General features: G+C 32.0%; 1 protein-coding gene across 2 annotated transcripts in view; it reads left to right on the top strand.

The window, feature by feature from the left end:
* MEMO1 (mediator of cell motility 1) overlaps nt 1-18,829 on the top strand; it is a 110,850-nt gene extending 92,021 nt beyond the window's left edge. Inside the window, exons 7-9 of one of the 2 annotated variants that reach the window (XM_052648314.1) lie at nt 6,507-6,583; nt 16,708-16,812; nt 18,163-18,829. In XM_052648314.1, coding sequence (XP_052504274.1) covers nt 6,507-6,583; nt 16,708-16,812; nt 18,163-18,294 — 314 coding nt within the window. In that variant the 3' untranslated portion in view covers nt 18,295-18,829. Of the gene's footprint in view, nt 1-3,171; nt 3,458-6,506; nt 6,584-16,707; nt 16,813-18,162 lie in introns of those variants that run through there. The other variant, XM_052648313.1, reaches the window with a different exon arrangement.
* The last annotated feature ends 683 nt before the right edge of the window (nt 18,830-19,512 follow it).

The raw sequence follows: 19,512 nt of genomic DNA, 5'->3' as shown, positions 1-19,512 counted from the left end.
ACTTAGATCTGAAAGGGTTCTTTTCTTGGGGATTTTGAAGTTTAGTAATAAAACTGGGAAGTATCTTTATTTGGGGGAAAGCTATTTTTCTTAGTATTATGAATAAAGCATGTTTTAGAAATTTAAAGTTCCTAAAGCATGTGTCCCTTCCTCTTCACTTTTAAGGCTCTTTGAATTGTTTAAAATCACTTCGTGATTTAAATAATTCACTTCCCTGATATGATAGTATTCTTCAGGGCCTAGACTCTCCCTCAATGTTGGTATAGTACAACCACAACATAAATCCACTTAAAAGACGAGTAGATGTTTTAATGTTGCTTTTGTGTGAACTCATCCTTTTTTACCTCATTGGTGATTATAAAGCAAATCCTAGTCCACTACTGTGTTTAAGTAGAATGTTGAGAGAGAAAAACAAATTTGGTTTATATCTATTTAAATCTTCGGAAAATTATTTAGGCCATTTAGTCTACTAATTTCTTGAAAATTTTGGCATTTAAATTGTAGGATTGAATTTTCTGGTTATAATTACAAAAAAGAAGTCAAACTTTCCAAAGTCTGGTAAATGTTAGCTATTGGAATTGTCAAGAGACTAAAACATATTTATATTTACATTTAGTGGTTAAGTAATAGAACCTTTCCAAGTGTTTATTTTTTCAGTATAACTGTCACTAATAATGCTCATTAAATGCCTACTTTGCGCTTATGGAAAGCACTGTACTAATATTTGTTAGGAAATTTGATGGAGGTTTGAGGGTAAGTGGAAAGAGTTACATGGACAATATTCCAAAATTGGTAGACTCCTTTCTACAATGCAATAGTGACTGCCATTCTTGTAAAGTAAGCTTTATTTTCTCCTTTACATGCCTATTGAGATAATATAAACCATTGGCTAGTTATGGGTTAAATTGTGTTTACTTACAGAAATTAAATTTCATATTTTTCAAATTCATGCTCTAGTGGCACTGGTCCTCTTTCCTATGTGAATGAACAGTAATTTCCATCTCAAAAATATAGCCTTTTCTCATGACTACAGTACTTAGTTTCTTCTTGTTTTAATGATACTATGTGGATTGATTTTATCATGCTTAAGTAATGATAACACTGAATTCAGAATCATTTCACAGGAAAGATTAATTTTCTCAAGTACTCAGAGATCTTAAAAGTTTCATTGAGTTAGGCTCTTAACACACTTCACATTTCTGAATAGCTTGGTTTTTTTTTTTTAAGAGAAGTCACTTGATTATGGTACAGTTGACCAATTGCTCAGATATATACAGTGGGATTTTTTTTGTTGTTGTTGTTAAATAATATGTTAGAGTACTGGCAGTAACGACATCTTTATTTCTAGCGGGTGTGTTTCTCTTTATATTCAGTCCAGGTTCTGTGAAAAATAAAATGAAAAACTTAATGATAGAGACAGTTGAGAGACCTACATGTGTGTAACTGGAAGGATTTTGCCTTGTCAACCTTATTTGTTAGCCAATGTCCATTATAAAAATTAATTTTTTAAAGGGGTGTTTTGCTTTAAAGAGATTCATCTTTCTGATCCCACTTAGCTCTTGTTTAGACTTGAAAGAGATATTGGAGAAAGAAAAAAATAGATTAAAATACTCTGAATTTTTCTTTCTGGGTGAGACAAGCAAAGGGACAGTTTGGAACCTAGATTCTATTGTGCCCTGTCTTTCTGTCCCCTCATTTGAATCTCCCTGCTTTTTGGGAGCCCCAAATGGTGTTTCTCTGATAACATTTGAATATCAGGAAGAGTAACAGAAGCGAAAGGACACTTGCTGCTCGTATCTGACTTTCACCACGGTTAAATGATGCTGTCCCCACACGTTGTGCACTTACTCACCAAGTCCGCATCCTGTTGGATGGCTCCATTATGGAGAATTTTGTCTGTGGTCAGGACTTTTTAGTTTTTCTAGTTAGTAGAATTTGTATTCTGTTTTCCTGAGTTTTATTTTTTCTCTTTTCCATATATTCTGTTAATACTTGCTTTTTCCCGATCATCCCGAACTTTATACTTTCAAATGTAGATTATTGACAGCTTTCATTAACATAACTTTCAGTTAACTTCCGAGAAGTTTCTAAATGAAACTGGATTTAACAGAAGTTGATTCTGTAAAGTGGATTCACACTTCTGTTTATTAAATAATTTTCCTTTTAAATGATAGTTTTAATTTCAAATCAGTTTCAATAAATTTATTTGGTAAAAGTTCATGAGAAATTATTTTGTTAAAAGATGAATAAGGTTTATACTACAGTCACTTCAGCAGGTTTGGATTTTTATCTGTAAACTTGCATTTGTATATTTACATAATTTTTAATAAATAGATGTCACTTATTAAAATTGGCATTTCTAATTTGATATGTATTAGTATATGATTATTCATATTCTTCTCCCTTTCTGTTGTTAGTCTCTTGGGTATTACTATTTTCTAAATATTTAAGTTGATTTAAGTTAGCTAATTCCTGAAATATATCTTTTTCAAGATATTATATTTGTCTTCACAAATATTGGTACATAGTGATTTCACATTTTTAGGGTTTTGATCTTTTGCAAGTTTGAGATAAAGCCAATACTTTTACATTATAACTAAGACTTCAGAATGAAAGGACTATAGTATTTTGCTTATAAAAATAAATACCTTATTTGATGCTACTTAGATAATATTTTCTTTATGAAACATTTTGTCTTTGGTAGTGATTTCAGTTAAATGTCCCTAGTTTAGGTCCTTAGTGTAGAATGGTCTAATAGTCTTATCTCACAGGTGTTGTGAGGTTGAACTCAAATATTTAAACATATAAGGTGATTAAGTAAATGTATAATAGTACAGTTTTTCCTGGACATACATCTGGAAGTCTGTCTTACTCACTGATCTTTTGGGGGCTTTATAGAACAACTTTCCAAGCTCATTGTTTATTTCTGCAATCTAGTATATAGCTTAATGTTGAGATGGTTAATATTTTTTTTTACTTTCTGTTTTGAGGTATTTCAAAAGTAGTGTTGGTTCTTGTACCATTCATTGTTATGTTTGTCCTCATTAGTTGATTGTTGTGTGTTAAACAGACATCCCTGGAGCTTATTCTCCACACTCTGTGAATCCACTCATTAATCACCAGTCACCTTTGGAGATGGGAAAATTACTTACCTGTATTTCTTTTTCTCAGAAAGCGTGCTCTGGAATGGATTCACAAATGAGCTACCCTCCTTCCCTCAAAGAGTAAGGTTTCTGCTTTACAGGATTTTTTTCTTGGGTTATTTTTCCTCTCATCTTTTGAATTTGAAAAGAACTGAGGGAAGGCACCTGAAGAAACTACTGACATACTCACTAGGGGAGTTCCAAAGCTTGTGCTGCCCCTAGGGGCAGTGTCAATGGCTCTTAAAGCTAGAAAGCTCATACTTGGAGTTGAAACAGGGGCTCAAAGAATCCATTTTCCCAGTGTACCTTCTGAAAGGATAAGTTTCAGGTAAGTAATTTTCTCTTACTATGTGATATGCTTAATTCATACTTATATAAAAGTTCACACGTCCAGTTCTCCAGGCACATAGGCAACCGTATTTGTTCACTTTAGATGCATAAGCTTTACTGAATGTTAGAAATACTGTAAAGCAAAACTGATAAGATACATGAAATCATAATATATTTTAAATGAACAATATTTGAAGGTGCATTAATGAGCAATGTATTGTATTAGTGTCGTTTCTTTTATTTCTTAGTAAATAAAATCTTGACAAACTTTATTTTTAATAATTAGAAGCAAAAAAATCTTTTCAATTCAAATTCCAAATGGTGTTTAAGTAAACTTGTTATGTGTGTGTACCCATGTGCTTTCACATGTATATGCATACATACGTATGTACATATTAATGCATTTAGGTTAGGATAATGGCAACTGTTTACTTTAAATTTGATGGTTTCTCCAAATATATTGACCAGAATGAATTACTGAAGTAATTTTGAAATGTTTATATAATTAAGTTATCATGAGACAGTTTGAGCTGTTACAAGTAAGATGCTTTTTTCAATGTAGTAGCTATAGACGTGTGAATTTAGCTTCTTAACAAATTCTTCAGTGCGTATCAAATATTTCTACTCAGTTCTTCAGCTCCTAAATTTGAGATGGCTACTGAAACATAGCAAAAAGTAGATAACAAAATATTAAAACATTTGCTCATTGATTTTCTTTGTATTTTGTCATTCTTACTAAATCACATGTTGATTTAGTATTTTAACTTATTTTAAACATTGGGTGTACTTCTGTCTTCAGAAGTAGTTTTTAAGTGAAAGTTACATTGAAAATGGTCCATATGAATAAGATAGCATTTTAAAATATAGTTACACTTTTGACGTATGATTAGGGCAGGTTTAACCAACTTCAGCAATTTGAAACAGGAGCTCTAAAATTGAAAATAAGTAGAAAAGACTTCTGAATAGCAAATGTCACAAAGTTACACACGTTTTTCTCTGCACTTGAGAGTGGCCATCTTGAGATAAGACAATTATGTCCCAGTAACAGGGATTATTGACAACTAAAACTAACAGTTATTGTCAGAAGTAAGAAAAAGAGAATGTATTAGTAAAAACCTGAAGCAGCTCAGGTTCAAAGAATATTCATCTTGATTTCATCCAAGAATATTACTCTAATTACAGTGACAGTGAGTTAGAATTTTCTTGTCCAGGATTGTTTATTTGATTGTTTATTCATTTCACAGACGATGTGAGGCAGCTTTATCAAAAGAACTTTGCAATAAAAGTAGAAATTTAGTACCAGGGAATTGAATCACTAAGTTATTATGATAGACTTTAGATTTGGCTTTGAACCTTCTGAGAGCAGCCTGGCAAATAGGAAAAATAGAGTAAATTATGTAACGTGTGTTAGGTAGGAGTAAGTACATATATTCTTTAAAGGAAAACAAAGCTGTACCTAACTCTTAAGTTTTGAAGGAAATGTCTGATGAATTGTTTAATATAGAGATACTGAGTGATAGAGTTGTCACTGTTTAAGAATTTTTTTAGTTCAAGAACTGTAATAGATCTGATAGTTATAGCAACATACAGTAATCTCCAGTGTTTACCAGAAAAGGTTGTTAATATTCAGAATGCAGGTAATTGTCTCAGAACCCTATTGCTTGATTCTAGGATATCATGAATTGTAAGATGCAGTATTGATTTAATAATGGTGCTTGGTGGGGAGGTGGGGGGAAATAAGAATTGCCACATGGAGTGGTTGTACATGTTAATGTATGTGAAAAGTTAATATGTGAAAGCTAAGGAAATATGGTATATTGTAGAAAGTGACTATCAGAGATGATTAGCATCAACAAGTTAATGAAATGTTAAAAACTGTAATGTGTAGTTTCAAAAAGGACATCCAAAGGGTTTTATAATTTTACATAGCTCGTGATCTGTAAGATGATATTTTTTAGTGAGATAAATAGAAAACTTAAAAATCATAATTATCTAGTCAAGGAAACCCATCTTCTCAGATGCGAGGATAATAATTAGCTATGTGAACTTTGCTGTAAAATTTCAGCACAAAGACGCATGGTATGTGTGTACATGATTAGTGTACTCTAATGCCTTCAGAATTGCACTTTGGTGCATCTTTGAAAATAAGGAATATAAAAATAATGAATTCTTGAAAATAAAGGCATTGCTGAAAAACAAGTTTTGATATATCTGAAATACAACATAATCAGTTGAAGAATAATCTGTAATTAATTATGAATATGTTTAACTTTTGGCTTTTATATGAACATAGTAGGAAGCAAAATTCACTTCCTGAGGCTTTTGCATCTCCCTTTTTAAACTTCTTCCATTTACCCTCTCTGTTCTTTGGAGAATAACTAAACATTGATTGTTCTGTGCTTGAACCCTTACTGAGACTTTATTGTCAGAGTAGAACTACTTGTTAAATTTATACTTTTGTGTATCCTACTTAAAGGCACTTGTATTAATTGTTTTCTAACATTTGCAACAATGACATAAATTTTAAAATTTAGATCATAAAAATTATACAAGCCACATATATCCCTGACTTACTTTTTTTTATTTTCTGTAGTAGAGATTAAATCTTTGCATTTGTACAACAAAAGCCAAGCTATCGTTGGTTTGTTATACTGAGATAGTTTCCTTAAGCCAAATCTTCTTGAATCATGTTCTTTGGGTTTACTTTCCATTATAGACCGATATAATATGTTTTAACAATGCTTCTAACTTTTAAACTGTTTTTCCTTAGTCTTTTGTATTGCTTGTGACTTTAAGGTTTTACAGTTTGAAATAGTTTTTAACCTTGTAAAACACTGATGATATATCATTTCTTTATTACCTTCCCAAAAATGCCTTTTATTTTTACATACAAGGGCTCTTGGGAATCATTCTCTCAGAGGCTTAAGCTGTGCTTTGCCTTCCATGAGAACTGAAATTATTTGGTAAGCGCTTGCTTTCTTTTTAGCTTCTAATTTTTCCCTATTTTATTTTGTACATGATATTTGTTTCAAGGTCAAAGGTTCCGTTACAGTTACTATGATGAATCCCAGGGGGAGATTTATAGATCCATTGAACATCTAGATAAAATGGTAAGTCCTTCAGGTGTGGGGTTTTACTGCTCTAAGATTTTTTTCTTTAATTTCAGATTAGTGACTCAAGACTTATTATGTTAAGGTATACAATGGGCTGATAATTCTTTCCCTATCTTTAAATGTGCAAAATATATATTGTAATCATGTGATATTGATTATAAAATAATCCCTGTTCTATTAGTAGAGATTTCCTTCATCTTAATTTTATTTGATTAATTAATTATACTTTGAATAGATACAGATTTTAGATACTGTTTGGGGAATGTCTTGGATTTAGGGACAATAGGATACTAATGCCATTACTTACTGTTAAGCAGAAGCAACCATAGTAAATTCTAAGTTTATTTTATTACTTAATTCTATTTTTTGGCCATTTGGGTTTTTCTTAAATGGAATTTGGATTCATTTTAAATTAGAATTTTAAAACATTGTTGTATTCTTTACTAGCCCAGGAATACAGTAGATATTGATCCTGCAGTCAAAACTGCAGATATTGTCAAAATCTGCAGTCAAAATATCCTGCAGATCTTGAGTCAAAACCTGCAGTCAATATATCCTGCAGGTCTTGAGTCAAAACCTCAAGTTTTCCTTGAGGTAGGGTGGTCAGAGTACTTGCTTTAATATTTAATATTTAGTATTTAATATTTTAGATAATATTTGATATTTTAGAGACATGCAGATCATTTTGGTATTGACTCATAATGGAATATTAAATCTAGCAAATATATCACTAATTTTTTCTGATCTTCAACAGATTGTTTCAGTTTTATAGTCCTCAATTTGTCTCTCTAAGATGAGAGACTTGGAGAGACTTAGTCTCTAAATTATCTTTAAACGCTTATCAGCCTTTCACTCTGTAATCTTAAAATCAATTTGGCCAGTTTGTGATAAGCTTTATGGGTATGTTTTAATATAAGAATATTTGGTCTAAAATAGAAAAACATTTTAGTAAGGATTTTGGATCTGAAGCTATAAGTAGATTATATTGAGTAGTAGTATTTTATTAAAAGCCAAATGGAATAAATGCAGTTACTCAGGAGATTTTATCATATTTAAATTTATCATGTTACTTTAAATCCGATTATGGCCTAATACTTTTGCCTTTGAAATTTTGTTTGAATTTTAATTCACTGACTTTCTTTTTTGGCCTTATTATATTGTCATGTCGGTCAATTAATTCTTTTCTGGCTACTATTCTAATCTTGCTGTTCTGAGGTTTAGTTCTCAGTTGCCTCGGAAAACTTTTCCGGTTCTATGTCATTTATTTTCTTCATAAAGCAAATGGTTATTGAGTGTCTACTGTATTCTAATACTATATGAAGTATTGAAGATACTAAGAAGAGAAAGCATGATCTCTAATTTAATTGATCCTACAGTCTCATCATCTAGTAGACTTAGAAAGAAGCCATTACAATATAGATATGTAAGGTGTTTAGGAGGCATTTTGGACACACCGGTCTCCTTACTGTTCCCCAGTGATGCCATACACGTGCCCCAGCTTAGAGCTTGTGCCCTTTGCACTGGACTGTCTCACTTACTTTATGACTGCTTGGTTTTCATCCTCCCAGTGAGGCCTACTGGCACATCTTACACTCCACCCTTTCAGCATCCATAGTCCACCTTACTTTTCCTCTAAGAAACTAAATGTTTCACTTATTTATTATGTAAGGATATATGTTTTCTTTACGAATGTATCCAAAGTGCTTAGACTAGCTGTTGAAACGTAGGTAGGGGCCCAGCAAATAGTTTTCAAATGATTGAGTTGGTGAATATAATTAATATAATATAACATAATTAATATAATTATAATATAATTAATATAATATAATTTCTGTGTACATAATTAAATTAAACAAATACCCTAATTGTAATCTGAGGAAGAAATAAAAGGAAAAGTAATTTATAGTAAATTAATATATGTTTGATAATGTACATGCCCAGGTACCAACTGTATTCGAGGAGACAGTGGAGTAGTTAGATACTTACAGAGTATCATTAATTCAACAGCTACACACAAACATCTATTTAAAGATGTTTATATTTGTGACTTACATTACCAAGTTACATGGGTGAATGAATAATTCATCAATTCTAAAATGGTGAATAATTCTTAGGAAAACTGTAAATTTAACAAAGTATAGTTTTCCCTCAGTTTATATGATAGTTTATTTTTGGGAAATCTATGGTGTATTAAAATCATGCAAAACATCTTTGTGTTTGTGTGTAAAATGGTGTTAAGAGTATGGATAATTATAAACAGGTTTTTTCTCATATATGGACATATGAAAGTGTTAAGGGATAAGAACAGTTCCTTGTGTGTGGAACTGTCCTGTATTGCAGGACAGTCAGCATCTCTGGTTGCCACCCACTAAATCCCCCAGCAGTATCTTCTGGTTATTGGCACAACCCAGAAATATGCCCTGGGTCGGGAAGATATCCTAAAATAGGAAATGGCAACCCACTCCAGTATTCTTGCCTGGGGAATTCCATGGACAGAGGAGCCTGGCCGGCTATCGGACTGCGAAGAGTTGGACATGATGGAGCATTGGAGCATCTAGAAAGACGCCCACAGGTCTCCGCTAAGCCCCTGTGGTGAACCGTTATTCTCAGACCTTTCCATGATGCGCTCAATCAGGTCTGACTCTTTGCAACCCTATGGACTGTAGCCTGCTAGGTTTCTCTGTCCATGGGATTTTTCCAGGCAAGAATACAGGAGTGGGTTGCCATTTCCTCCTCAAGGGGATCTTCCGTTCCAGGGAAGATCTTCCCGGCCCAGGGATCGAACCTACGTTGGCAGACAGATTCCTTACTACTGAGCGATCTGGGAATCTACCATTGTAAGACCTTTTGTTGTTCCGTCACACAGTGTAAAATCTTACCCTGTTCTATTTTTCTTCTTAGTACTTATTACTGTGTGACTTAATATTTGTTGATTTGTTGGTAAAAACCTCCGCCATTAGATTGTAAGCTTCATGAGATCAAGATCTTTATTTTGTATCACCCTGTTTCTGGTACTCGGTATGTGTATCTGTCAAATCAATGGCTAAGTGGATGAGAGAGAGTGAGAAATTACGCTAGAGAATCTAGAACAGGCTGTTTAAAGGATATCAAATAGGAAAGTGATAAAAGAAGACTGTATGTGAATAGATCATATAGCTGTACTGCAGCAAACGGGTTGGACGTAGGCTAGAGGAGAAATGAGTAGACTAGTTTGATTATCCAAGTGAGACATGGTAATTTGGTTGGGTTGATGATGGGGGAGAGAGGGACAGAGTGGATGTGTCCAGTATATTTTAGAGACAGACTGATGATAAAACTCGGAGGAGAAGGAAGTGGCAAGGGTAATTCCTTCCAGAAAATACAGCAAATTAGTGAATACAACAAAAAAGAGGCAGACTCACAGATACAGGGAACAAACCAGTGGTTACCAGTGGGGAGGGGGTGAGGGGCGACATAGGTTGGGGAGTGGGAGGTATAAACTATAGGGTGTAAGATAGGCCTATAAGGATGTATTGTACAACATGGGGAATAGAGTTAGTATTTTGTAATAATTGTATATGGGATGTAATTTATAAAAAAATCTTTTAAAAATTAAAAAAAAAGATGTTTCCTAATTTTCTGGCTGATGCTGCTGGTTATATCTTCATTCTATTCACTTAGGTCAGAATCACAAGGTGATAGGACTAGTTTTTTTTTTTTACAAGGTAGGGTGATCATAAATTCAAATATTAGGGATATGTTATATTTGCTATAACAAATAGCAAGGCATCCAAGTGGAGATATCAGGCAAGTAGGCATTTGGATTTTCTTTTCACCAAATATTTTTGAGTGCATTTAAAGTTCTAGGCACTGGTGAAAATAAGGCAATAAATAAGCTCACTTGATCTCACAGAAATTTTATTCTATCTGGAGGAGACGCATATTTTTTTTTTTTTTTAAAGAGTTAAGGATATACTATATAAGTCAGTTTTCAAAAGTGATGTGTGCTATGCAGAAAATATTAACAGGGTTTTGAAAAAGCATATAATTCTAAGCTGCTTTAGATTGAATGCTTGGAAAAAGACTTCCTGAGGAGGAACATTAAATTCAGTTATAAATGATAAGAAGGAACAAACTCAGTAGATCAAAGGGAAGAACATTCTAGACAAAACTGCCATTGTGACAGCCTTATGATGGGAAGAGGCTAGTGTGTTAGAAGAAAGGGAAAAAGGTCAGGGTTATAGGGATAAGAATGATACAGCTCAGGTAGGAGAGGTGGGCAGGGGATCAGGAAATGTAGGGCTTTAACTTCCAGGATAGGAAATTTATGTGAATACAGTGGGAAGTGAAATGATGGAATAATAAAATAATTATTTTAAAGGTTGCTTTGCTGGTTGTATAGAGAATGGATTCTGCAAAAGGATCAGGAGTAGTAACAGTGGGCATTGGCAGGAGTTTGGGGGAGAGATGCTAGTAATTTGAACCAGGGTGGTATTAGTGAAGATGGAAAGAAGTTCATAGATTTGAGTTCTTGTATTCAACAGGGCTTTGCTAATGGATTAACTGTATTGGTTTGGAGCTCAGAGAAGAGATCTGGAGTAAGTTTGGGAGTTCTCAACAGGTAGTTGTTAATCAAAGCCAAGGCAGAGATGGGATTGTCTACTGCAGTAATTCCCAACCCCGTCTTTACAACTGAAATCACTTGTGGAACTCTCTCAAAATAGACTTGCCCATACCTGCCCCTGGGGATCCCCTTTTAATAATATGGAGAGAGTCCAAACAACTGTATTCCAAAACCATCTTTGAAGGTGAGTTGGAGCTAGCCTATTATGGACTCTGATCTGTTGAAATAGAACAGAATTTCCTATTCATTTTCTTTCCCTTTGTTTCCTACTCAGCTATGTAAATAATCTGTGGACTTTAATCAGGCAGCATTTAAATTTGCAAATGTAAGAATTCATCAATCAATGAATTGATGCTTTTAGCACAAGAGAAATGTCCTCAAAACATTGGTTTACCTGGTATTCTGAAGTTACTGAATATAATAGCATCATTTGGAATTTTCTAGAATAGAGGACATATTTAAGTAATACTATTGTTCTCTGTGTATGTTGTATATTACAAACATCTATATTTAACATTTCTTTTAGCCTGCCTTTTAACTTTGTTGATTTTTAGGTTATATTAAAAGGACTAGCTTTGTTTGTCTTTCTTGATGTGTATGATCGGTTGGATAACTAGACCCTGGTTACTTTGAGGAAGAGCAAGAGGAGTCACATTTACCCATTGGCATGATTCTTGTAACTTCTGAAATTTTTTGCCTCTTCTGCTCACTTCTTAGGCTTTGAAACTTTTAGAAATTTTTGTTCAGGAGAACCAATAAGCTTTAGGTTGAATTCCAAATCTACCTTACTTTACATGTCCAAGATTATCGGAGGTTAGCTTTAAAATTTTTATTTAAATAGCCTGGAATATAATTTCGGAATAAATATTGAATATTTGCTTCATTTTAATATGCTTGAGTTTAATAGTTGATATAACATTTGACTTGAACTTGATTTTTGTGGTCCATTTATTGAAACACTTCTGTAATATATGTCTATATAATTTTAAAAGGACTCTTAAGTGTTTTTTTTTTTTAATGAGCATGCTGTTAATTCAAGTTATAAATCCATTCTGGGAGTTAGAATAAATGGATTAAAATAACAAGAATAGTTAGCTCTATACATACACTTATGTATATATGATTTTATACATGTAAGTATATCTATACACTCACTATTATGCCAGCTCTTACGCAGTGTGTTTTCTTAATTGATTTATGTGACCAAATGGTGAATATCCTACTGTATATTCCTTTTTATGAGTATCGTTTTATGTTGTAAATGGTTTAAGAATTAATATCATAATTTCTGTTTATCAATCTTAGAATATAGTAGGATACTTCTATACGAGTATTGCAAAAATGTTAGCAATTCTGAATTGTAATTATACCTTTGGAAAGTTTGATAGAGTGAAAAGATTATTTTTAAGTATAAAATTATAAAATTTTAGATTTTTGGGGAAAGTTATGTTAAGTTTTGGTGCCTTTTTTGTTATCAGAAGAGTCTTTTAAAACGTAGTTAATAAAATGTTAGAAAATAAAGTTTTTAGGCTCCAAAATCAAAATTGCTGATTTTTGATGGGAGTTGTTTTATGTCTAGCATTTGGATATCTTGGAAATTAATTATGTGAAGAAAACACATAAGGAAAGAAAAATATATAGGAAAACAAGCTGAATCTTTCAAATGTTGTAGTTCGGAGAAAAAAAGTAACTAGTTGTAAGAGATGTAGATTCTGAAAGCCTTACAATGTTACTGACTACTGGCCATGTGTTTTGGTAATTAGTATGTTGCAATTTCAGTTTGTATAGTGACCAAAGCAGAGCACATTTTAAGATGTTGATTCTGTGAACCTTTTAGATTACATACTTGAAACAGCAGCCACATTTATACATGTTTTATATATATTTAATTGCAGGTTATTTTTCCATACTGCTTTTGATGTCGACCAGTGTTTCCTTATGGCTACTGGCATTTATGATTTGGCAGAGAGAATCTGAAATGTCATTGTAGTCATCTTTTAAACTTCTTTTTCTTCCAGATTTATAATAGTCACTTTATTTACTTTGAACTTTAACTTCTTTTCTTCCTGTGAGTCTTTTGAAAGTGAAATTGTTCATATTTGTCTCCTCACACTTTCCCTTGAACTTAGCCTGGTTGTTTCTTCAGTAGTTGCTACTAGTTTTACAATGTCTTCCTTAAGGTAGCTATTTATTAGTACATTTGTTCTTAGCACTGCTGTGTTTAGAGTGGTTTTTTTCCCCCATAAAACTTCTTTCATTATAAGGTTTTATCTTGGTACCTCTTAAAGAAACTAGAATATTTCCTTTTCCTACCTCATCTTCCTAAATGTGTACCCATCTCTCCAACATAAATGTGTATCCTTATTTAAAAAAATAAGGCCACAGTCTTAATGATGTGATAATATAGTTTTAGTTATGTGTTAATAATGGAAAGATATGGTTCAGTTCTTATTTCTCAAAGACTTCTAAAAATGTTTTGCTACTCTTTTTGGTGTTTGTTTCTTTAGAGGGAGATTATTTCTAGGTAATAGTATTTAAAATTAAATAAAATGTATGTAATTTATTATATATAGGTAGACTTAAAAAGAGAAGACCTTTGTTATCTTATTAGAGTTCTGAATTTGCAGCTCTGCTAGGTGAACTGCCTGTTCAGTTTAGGATGACCAGGTAGGGTTTGACATTACAAACGTTCAGTTATTACTTGGAGAGTCAGCACAATGATAGATTCCCTTTGCTCTTCTTCCCTTAGAGGTAGGAAGTTAGCTTTCAATCTGAGGATTTCTTGCCAAAGCTGCTAAATTCCTCAGAAACTCATATGGTCATTGTGATGGGTAGGCAATTGGTGTTTATAATGTCTTCTTGTATCTTAGAACTGAATGGGTAGTGACCCACTTCACTGCTTCCTATTAGATTAAGTTCAAATTCTCAATATACCAGGCCCTACCAAGCTTTCTGTCACCTGGACATTAGATTTACTGATCATCTCTTCCAGTATTTTAAGAAATAGAAGAGTTCTTTAGGCATATTTGGGAAATACTTTTGTTTTTCATCTTTTTGGAATTTGGGCAGTAGCATCAAACTGGCATTTTTTATCTTCTTTGAATTTTGGTAATAGTAGTTTCAGAATTGTTAGAATCAAAACATAAATATATATAAAAGTTTATTTGTCACTGTTCTGTGTTAATTAATGGGTGTTCCATTTTGCAGTTTTACTAATCATTTTTATTGTTTTTGCATACTTTATGAATTTTCTAGCTGGAGAGGTTCACTCATGAGAAATGCCTTAATTTTTCTATCCCTTATTTGTAAAAAGGCATACCTCTTAAGTGTTGTATTTGTCAGAGAATTGAGTATAATAAAATTGATTCTTGCCCTGGTAGGTACACAGTGCACTTCAGGGAATTAAAATTTTAAATTTAATCTCTTAACTTCCATTACCTCAATTTTTTGCTTTCTGGATTGTAATTTAACTATTGTATCTTCATTTTGAACACTTTATTTAGTAATGTCTTCTTTATATTTATAATTTTATATTTTCTGTGTGAAATTTCTTGGCCACTTGCTTTGAATTCTTTGTCTTCTACAAATGTGATAATTAGTTTTCTCTTTGAGTTATTCATGTTTATATATATATGTGATACATTTATTCAGAGTGCTTTGAGATTTTAATATTAAGGTACACATTGTACCTTTAATGTTACATAATTTATTACAAAGTAGAATTTGATTTAGGGTAAGCTGTCCTAGACTTCATCCAGGAGTTTTGAAAATTCTTTTATAAGATGTATACCCTTTGTAGCTATGTGCAAGTATTAAAGATTTATTGATATTTCTGTTGTTATTCTGTATGATGTAGAGTAAGTAAATGAGAAGGAGCCTAGGATTAGAAATTTAAAGACATGCTTTTAACCTTTTTAATGTATAGTTTCTTCATCTTTAGGGAGTTAGACCTTGATTATTCATATTTATGGAATAGATTTATAATTACATCTTGGTATTATTATTTGCTTTAGAAACATATTGAGTGATTTTCTGTGTACCAAAATCATAATACTAATTGTTTGTCTTAGGTTTAACTTTTAAATTAGTTCATATTTCTCTCTAGGAGAATGTTGACCTGGAAGTCACCTAGTTGAAGGAGAAAACCAACTTAGCATTAAACACTGGTTGTGGATAAATTTGAGTGGCTAATTGATGTGCAAGAAGTTGGAAGTTGACTACACACACATAGGCTTATCTTTCAGATATATTTATAGAAAAATATGATAATGTTTATGAAAAACTTGGATATTCTGATGAAAGATTCTTTATAAAATTAAATTTTGATTTAAATGTTGCCACTGCAATATTTGTACTATGTCACTTGCTAACTGCTATCATTTTCCAGATGAGTGTTCATCTGATTACTGTAGATACTTTTACATTGTGCTTGTTAAAATATGTTGAAATACAATTTAAAAACACACAAATTATGTTAAAAAAAGACACAATTATGTCACTTGATTCATTAATTAACCACAATTTACATTTCTCCCAGAGGATATTAATCCAGTTTATTGAACATAAGTATAAAGTATTTTAGCTGGGTAAGAAAATAAGGTGAGGTAGTTAGTGAATGAATGAGTTTAGAATCATTGGTTTATTTGCTTGATTCAGATGAGTTAAAGTTGCTCTATATTGAAGTATTATGAACACATTTGAAGACACTTGCAGAATACAGAATTAAGTGTAAACAAATGTCCAAATCAGAGGTCATTTCAATAGTAGTCTAAAAAATTTTGATTCTCAGTTAAAATTTTGAAAACAAAACATTCTAGTTTAAGAGAGAGAGAACTTTTATTTTTTCAGCTTGTTTGTAAAGACCTATTTTGCTTAAGCTTTTATCAGTCTGTTATGAGCTTTAAATTGATTAAAAATATATTAACTATTTTCTTAGTTTGTGGTATCATTTATCACATACCTAAATAATCACTGATAATTAAAATGCCTTATACACTGTTGATATTTATGTATATGTAATGGAAGTAGTAAAATTATAATCAGCTCTTGATTATGTCAGTGGTATGAGTTATATAACAGACATGAGAAAAATAACCATATATCAAATCTAATTTTAGATTTTGTATGAAAATTTTTGCAACAGGTTTACTTGTATAAATCTTGTGTGTACACACACATATGAAAAATATAAAATCCTGAAATGTTTGAGGATTTGTGAGCTGAGTGGCAACTGGGAAACGTGGTGTAGAAACATCCCAGGAGGTTAGAGAAAACTAAACTGGGGATTAAATGTTTTTGTTAATAAAATGTGTGTATTGTTGAGAGTTCACTGTAATGAGATTACCTTGGATAAATGAGTGAAGTATCAACTTCACTAAGTAATGTGTTTTCTTTATTGAAAAATTATGTTCATTAGCTTTAAGTAGCTGTTTTAAATGTAATTAAATTTAATTAGGAAATAATAAGTTGTCCTATTTTCTTTTTCTTTCATTCTTTCTTTTTTTTTTTTTTTTTTTAGGGTATGAGTATTATAGAACAATTAGATCCTGTATCTTTTAGCAATTACTTGAAGAAATACCATAATACTATATGTGGAAGACATCCCATTGGGGTGTTATTAAATGTGAGTATCCTTAGGAAGCCTTTTTTTTTTAAAAAAATTTAATCTTATTATGTTTTGGAATATCTTAATTGATACCATCTGTGATAGCTTATTAGCTGTAGTTTTAGGTATATGTAATAAATTTTCTTTCTAGTACCTTTAAGATAATTTAAATTTTATTGTTTTGGTTTTTAAGGTTATTTATCACTGTATGACTGGCCAAGACTTTCTTTCAAATAAAGAGAGTTTTTTAGAGTTGAAACCCATTTTTTCCTCTTGACTCTTAGCCAGTTCCAGTATGCTCTTTACAAATATAAACCAAAGTAAACATGGTCTTACTAATTTTGGGGTTTTCCTTAGTGTTCTTGACTCCATGAAAAATAAGTGGAAGATTCTGTGCTGGAGTTTTAGATATTGATAATTTAATAAAGCAAGGCAAATGGTATGTTTTTCTTCTTATAACAAAGACAATAGTATTTCATTTAAAGACTGGTAAAGAGGCAGAAGTTTTTGATTAACTGGACTTTCTAAAGAGATAATAACATTAATTTCCCTAATAAAACTGAAATTGGAAGAAAATGTGAGACTCAAAAAGAAGAAAGTGTGTACTCAGGAATAGGAAGAGGAAGGAATAATGGGCTCATTGTTCGGAGAGGTAGAGAAATCATGGAATTGGTAATGTAGTCTAGAATAGTCTAGGGTAGAAACCTGAAAGTCTAGCATTACTGTACTGTAATTTGAAAGATAGTACACTGTGGATTTTTAGGAAAGGTCTCCTCTTAAGCAGTATTGACTGTAAGAGCCTGTTAAAGGCTTAAATTGATCTTTGAAATTTAAACAAGACTAATCTATACTAATTTACTAAAGTTTGAATTGAATCAAATAAAACTTCACTAAGTAAAATTTTAGTTAAAAATGATGAACCAATTTACAGTTAGATTAAATTATACCTCTTAGATTTGGTACTGAACTTATATACGTTTAAAATTTAATCAATGTCAGACAAAGAAAAGACTCCCAACATTTCAAGACGAAAGTGGGCAAGATTTGGTTTAGCGAATAGAAAGAAAAATACTGTGCTTTAAAATTTTTTTATTTTTTAAGTGGCTTTATTAAATACAGGGAGGGATAAAGTGGAAGATGACTGATGTTTATCAAGAAGCTAGATTAGGATATGTTCTTTGAGAGAATAAAATAAAGAATCCTTTCTTTTTCCTATTTAATGTGAGATGATGAGAAATCCAAGAAACGTAGAGTGGGAGGGATCTAGGCTTCGTTTGTGAAGTGAACAAAGTTAAGCTACGGGTGCGTTCAGAGAGTGCTCACTTTTTTATGTGATGTCTGTCATAACCAGTTTTTTTCTTTTCCTAGGCTATCACAGAGCTGCAGAAGAATGGAATGAATATGAGCTTTTCCTTTTTGAATTATGCCCAGTCCAGCCAGTGTAGAAACTGGCAAGACAGTTCAGTGAGTTATGCAGCTGGAGCACTCACGGTTCACTGAAGCTCTGAATCCTCAGGAATGCCATCTGCACATACTCATACTCTGTCCAGGGTCCCAGCCTAACCCTTACCAAGATACTGGTCCTGGTTTGGGGGGATTCTGAAACCTCAAACTAATAGAACTTTCTTCTCTTCTTTTCTAGTAGGTGTAGTCCTTCCTTAATTTCAACTCATTAAAAAAAATGCTTTATAGTTTAGAGCAGTGGAAGGAACGCTGGCATCAAAATATTTTGATCAAAAAAAAAAAAACAGGCAATGTAAAGGCACAGTTGTGGCAGTCAGTTTTTTGAAAGTAACTTGTGAAGCATTTACCATATCCTAATTTGCACTCTTTGCAGACTTGTGCACATATACTCTGCTTTCAGAATAGTTTTGCAAATTGTACACAAACAAACAAAAAGGGTGGAAGCTTTTTAATAAAGAAGTTGCATTTATAAATGATCTGTATTAGAATATAAAATTCTCCAGTTATAGTCAATTACTACCCATATTGTACAACAGATACCTTCTATTTTAGTTGCTAATAAAGGGCTACACAACTCAAAATAGTCTGATTTAAACTTATTGCTCTGTGGTACATATGAAAATTGTTTTTTATTAGTTCCATTTCAGAATTTTTATGTTAAAAGCGGTAAACTTTAGTTCTTATGTAAAAGTATGTTAGGATGTATTTTTATATTTTACATATTTATGTGATTTTTTAATCACAGATAATAGAGTCATATTTTAAAGTTAGTTTTTAAAATTACATACAGTTTGCCTTTTTATGTGTGACATCACTTTGTGTCATGACTATATTATAATACAGTATAAATTCAAGATTGGTAAAGAACACAGATGTAGTTCTGTAATTCTCAGATGGTGTTTGATAGGCAGTAGTCTGCAAATGAGGAAACAATGAAGAATGTTCTTAGTGTTTCTCAAGTCATTGCAGACCATACACTGCTGCTATGCTTTTTTAGTGCTCCAAGCAGTTTGACTGTCTTACTTGAATTTTTAGCAAGAAGTCATTAACAATAACAACAGAAAACCACTGGATTTTCTTATAGTTCTGCAGTGTTTTTTGTCATGATTTTTGGTGCGGCTCTTCCAACTAAAATAATGGTATGGTGTTGTATTTCTTTAGCCTAGATCAATCCTAGTCACTTTGGCAAAAAAAAAAAAAATGTAACTCAATTAGTTAATTATTGGCCATGATGTATGTACTAGATTATACCTA

This window comes from Budorcas taxicolor, chromosome 11, assembly GCF_023091745.1.
Source record: "Budorcas taxicolor isolate Tak-1 chromosome 11, Takin1.1, whole genome shotgun sequence".
Classification (NCBI taxonomy): Eukaryota; Metazoa; Chordata; class Mammalia; order Artiodactyla; family Bovidae; genus Budorcas; species Budorcas taxicolor.
This window is presented reverse-complemented; position numbering and strand designations above follow the sequence as displayed.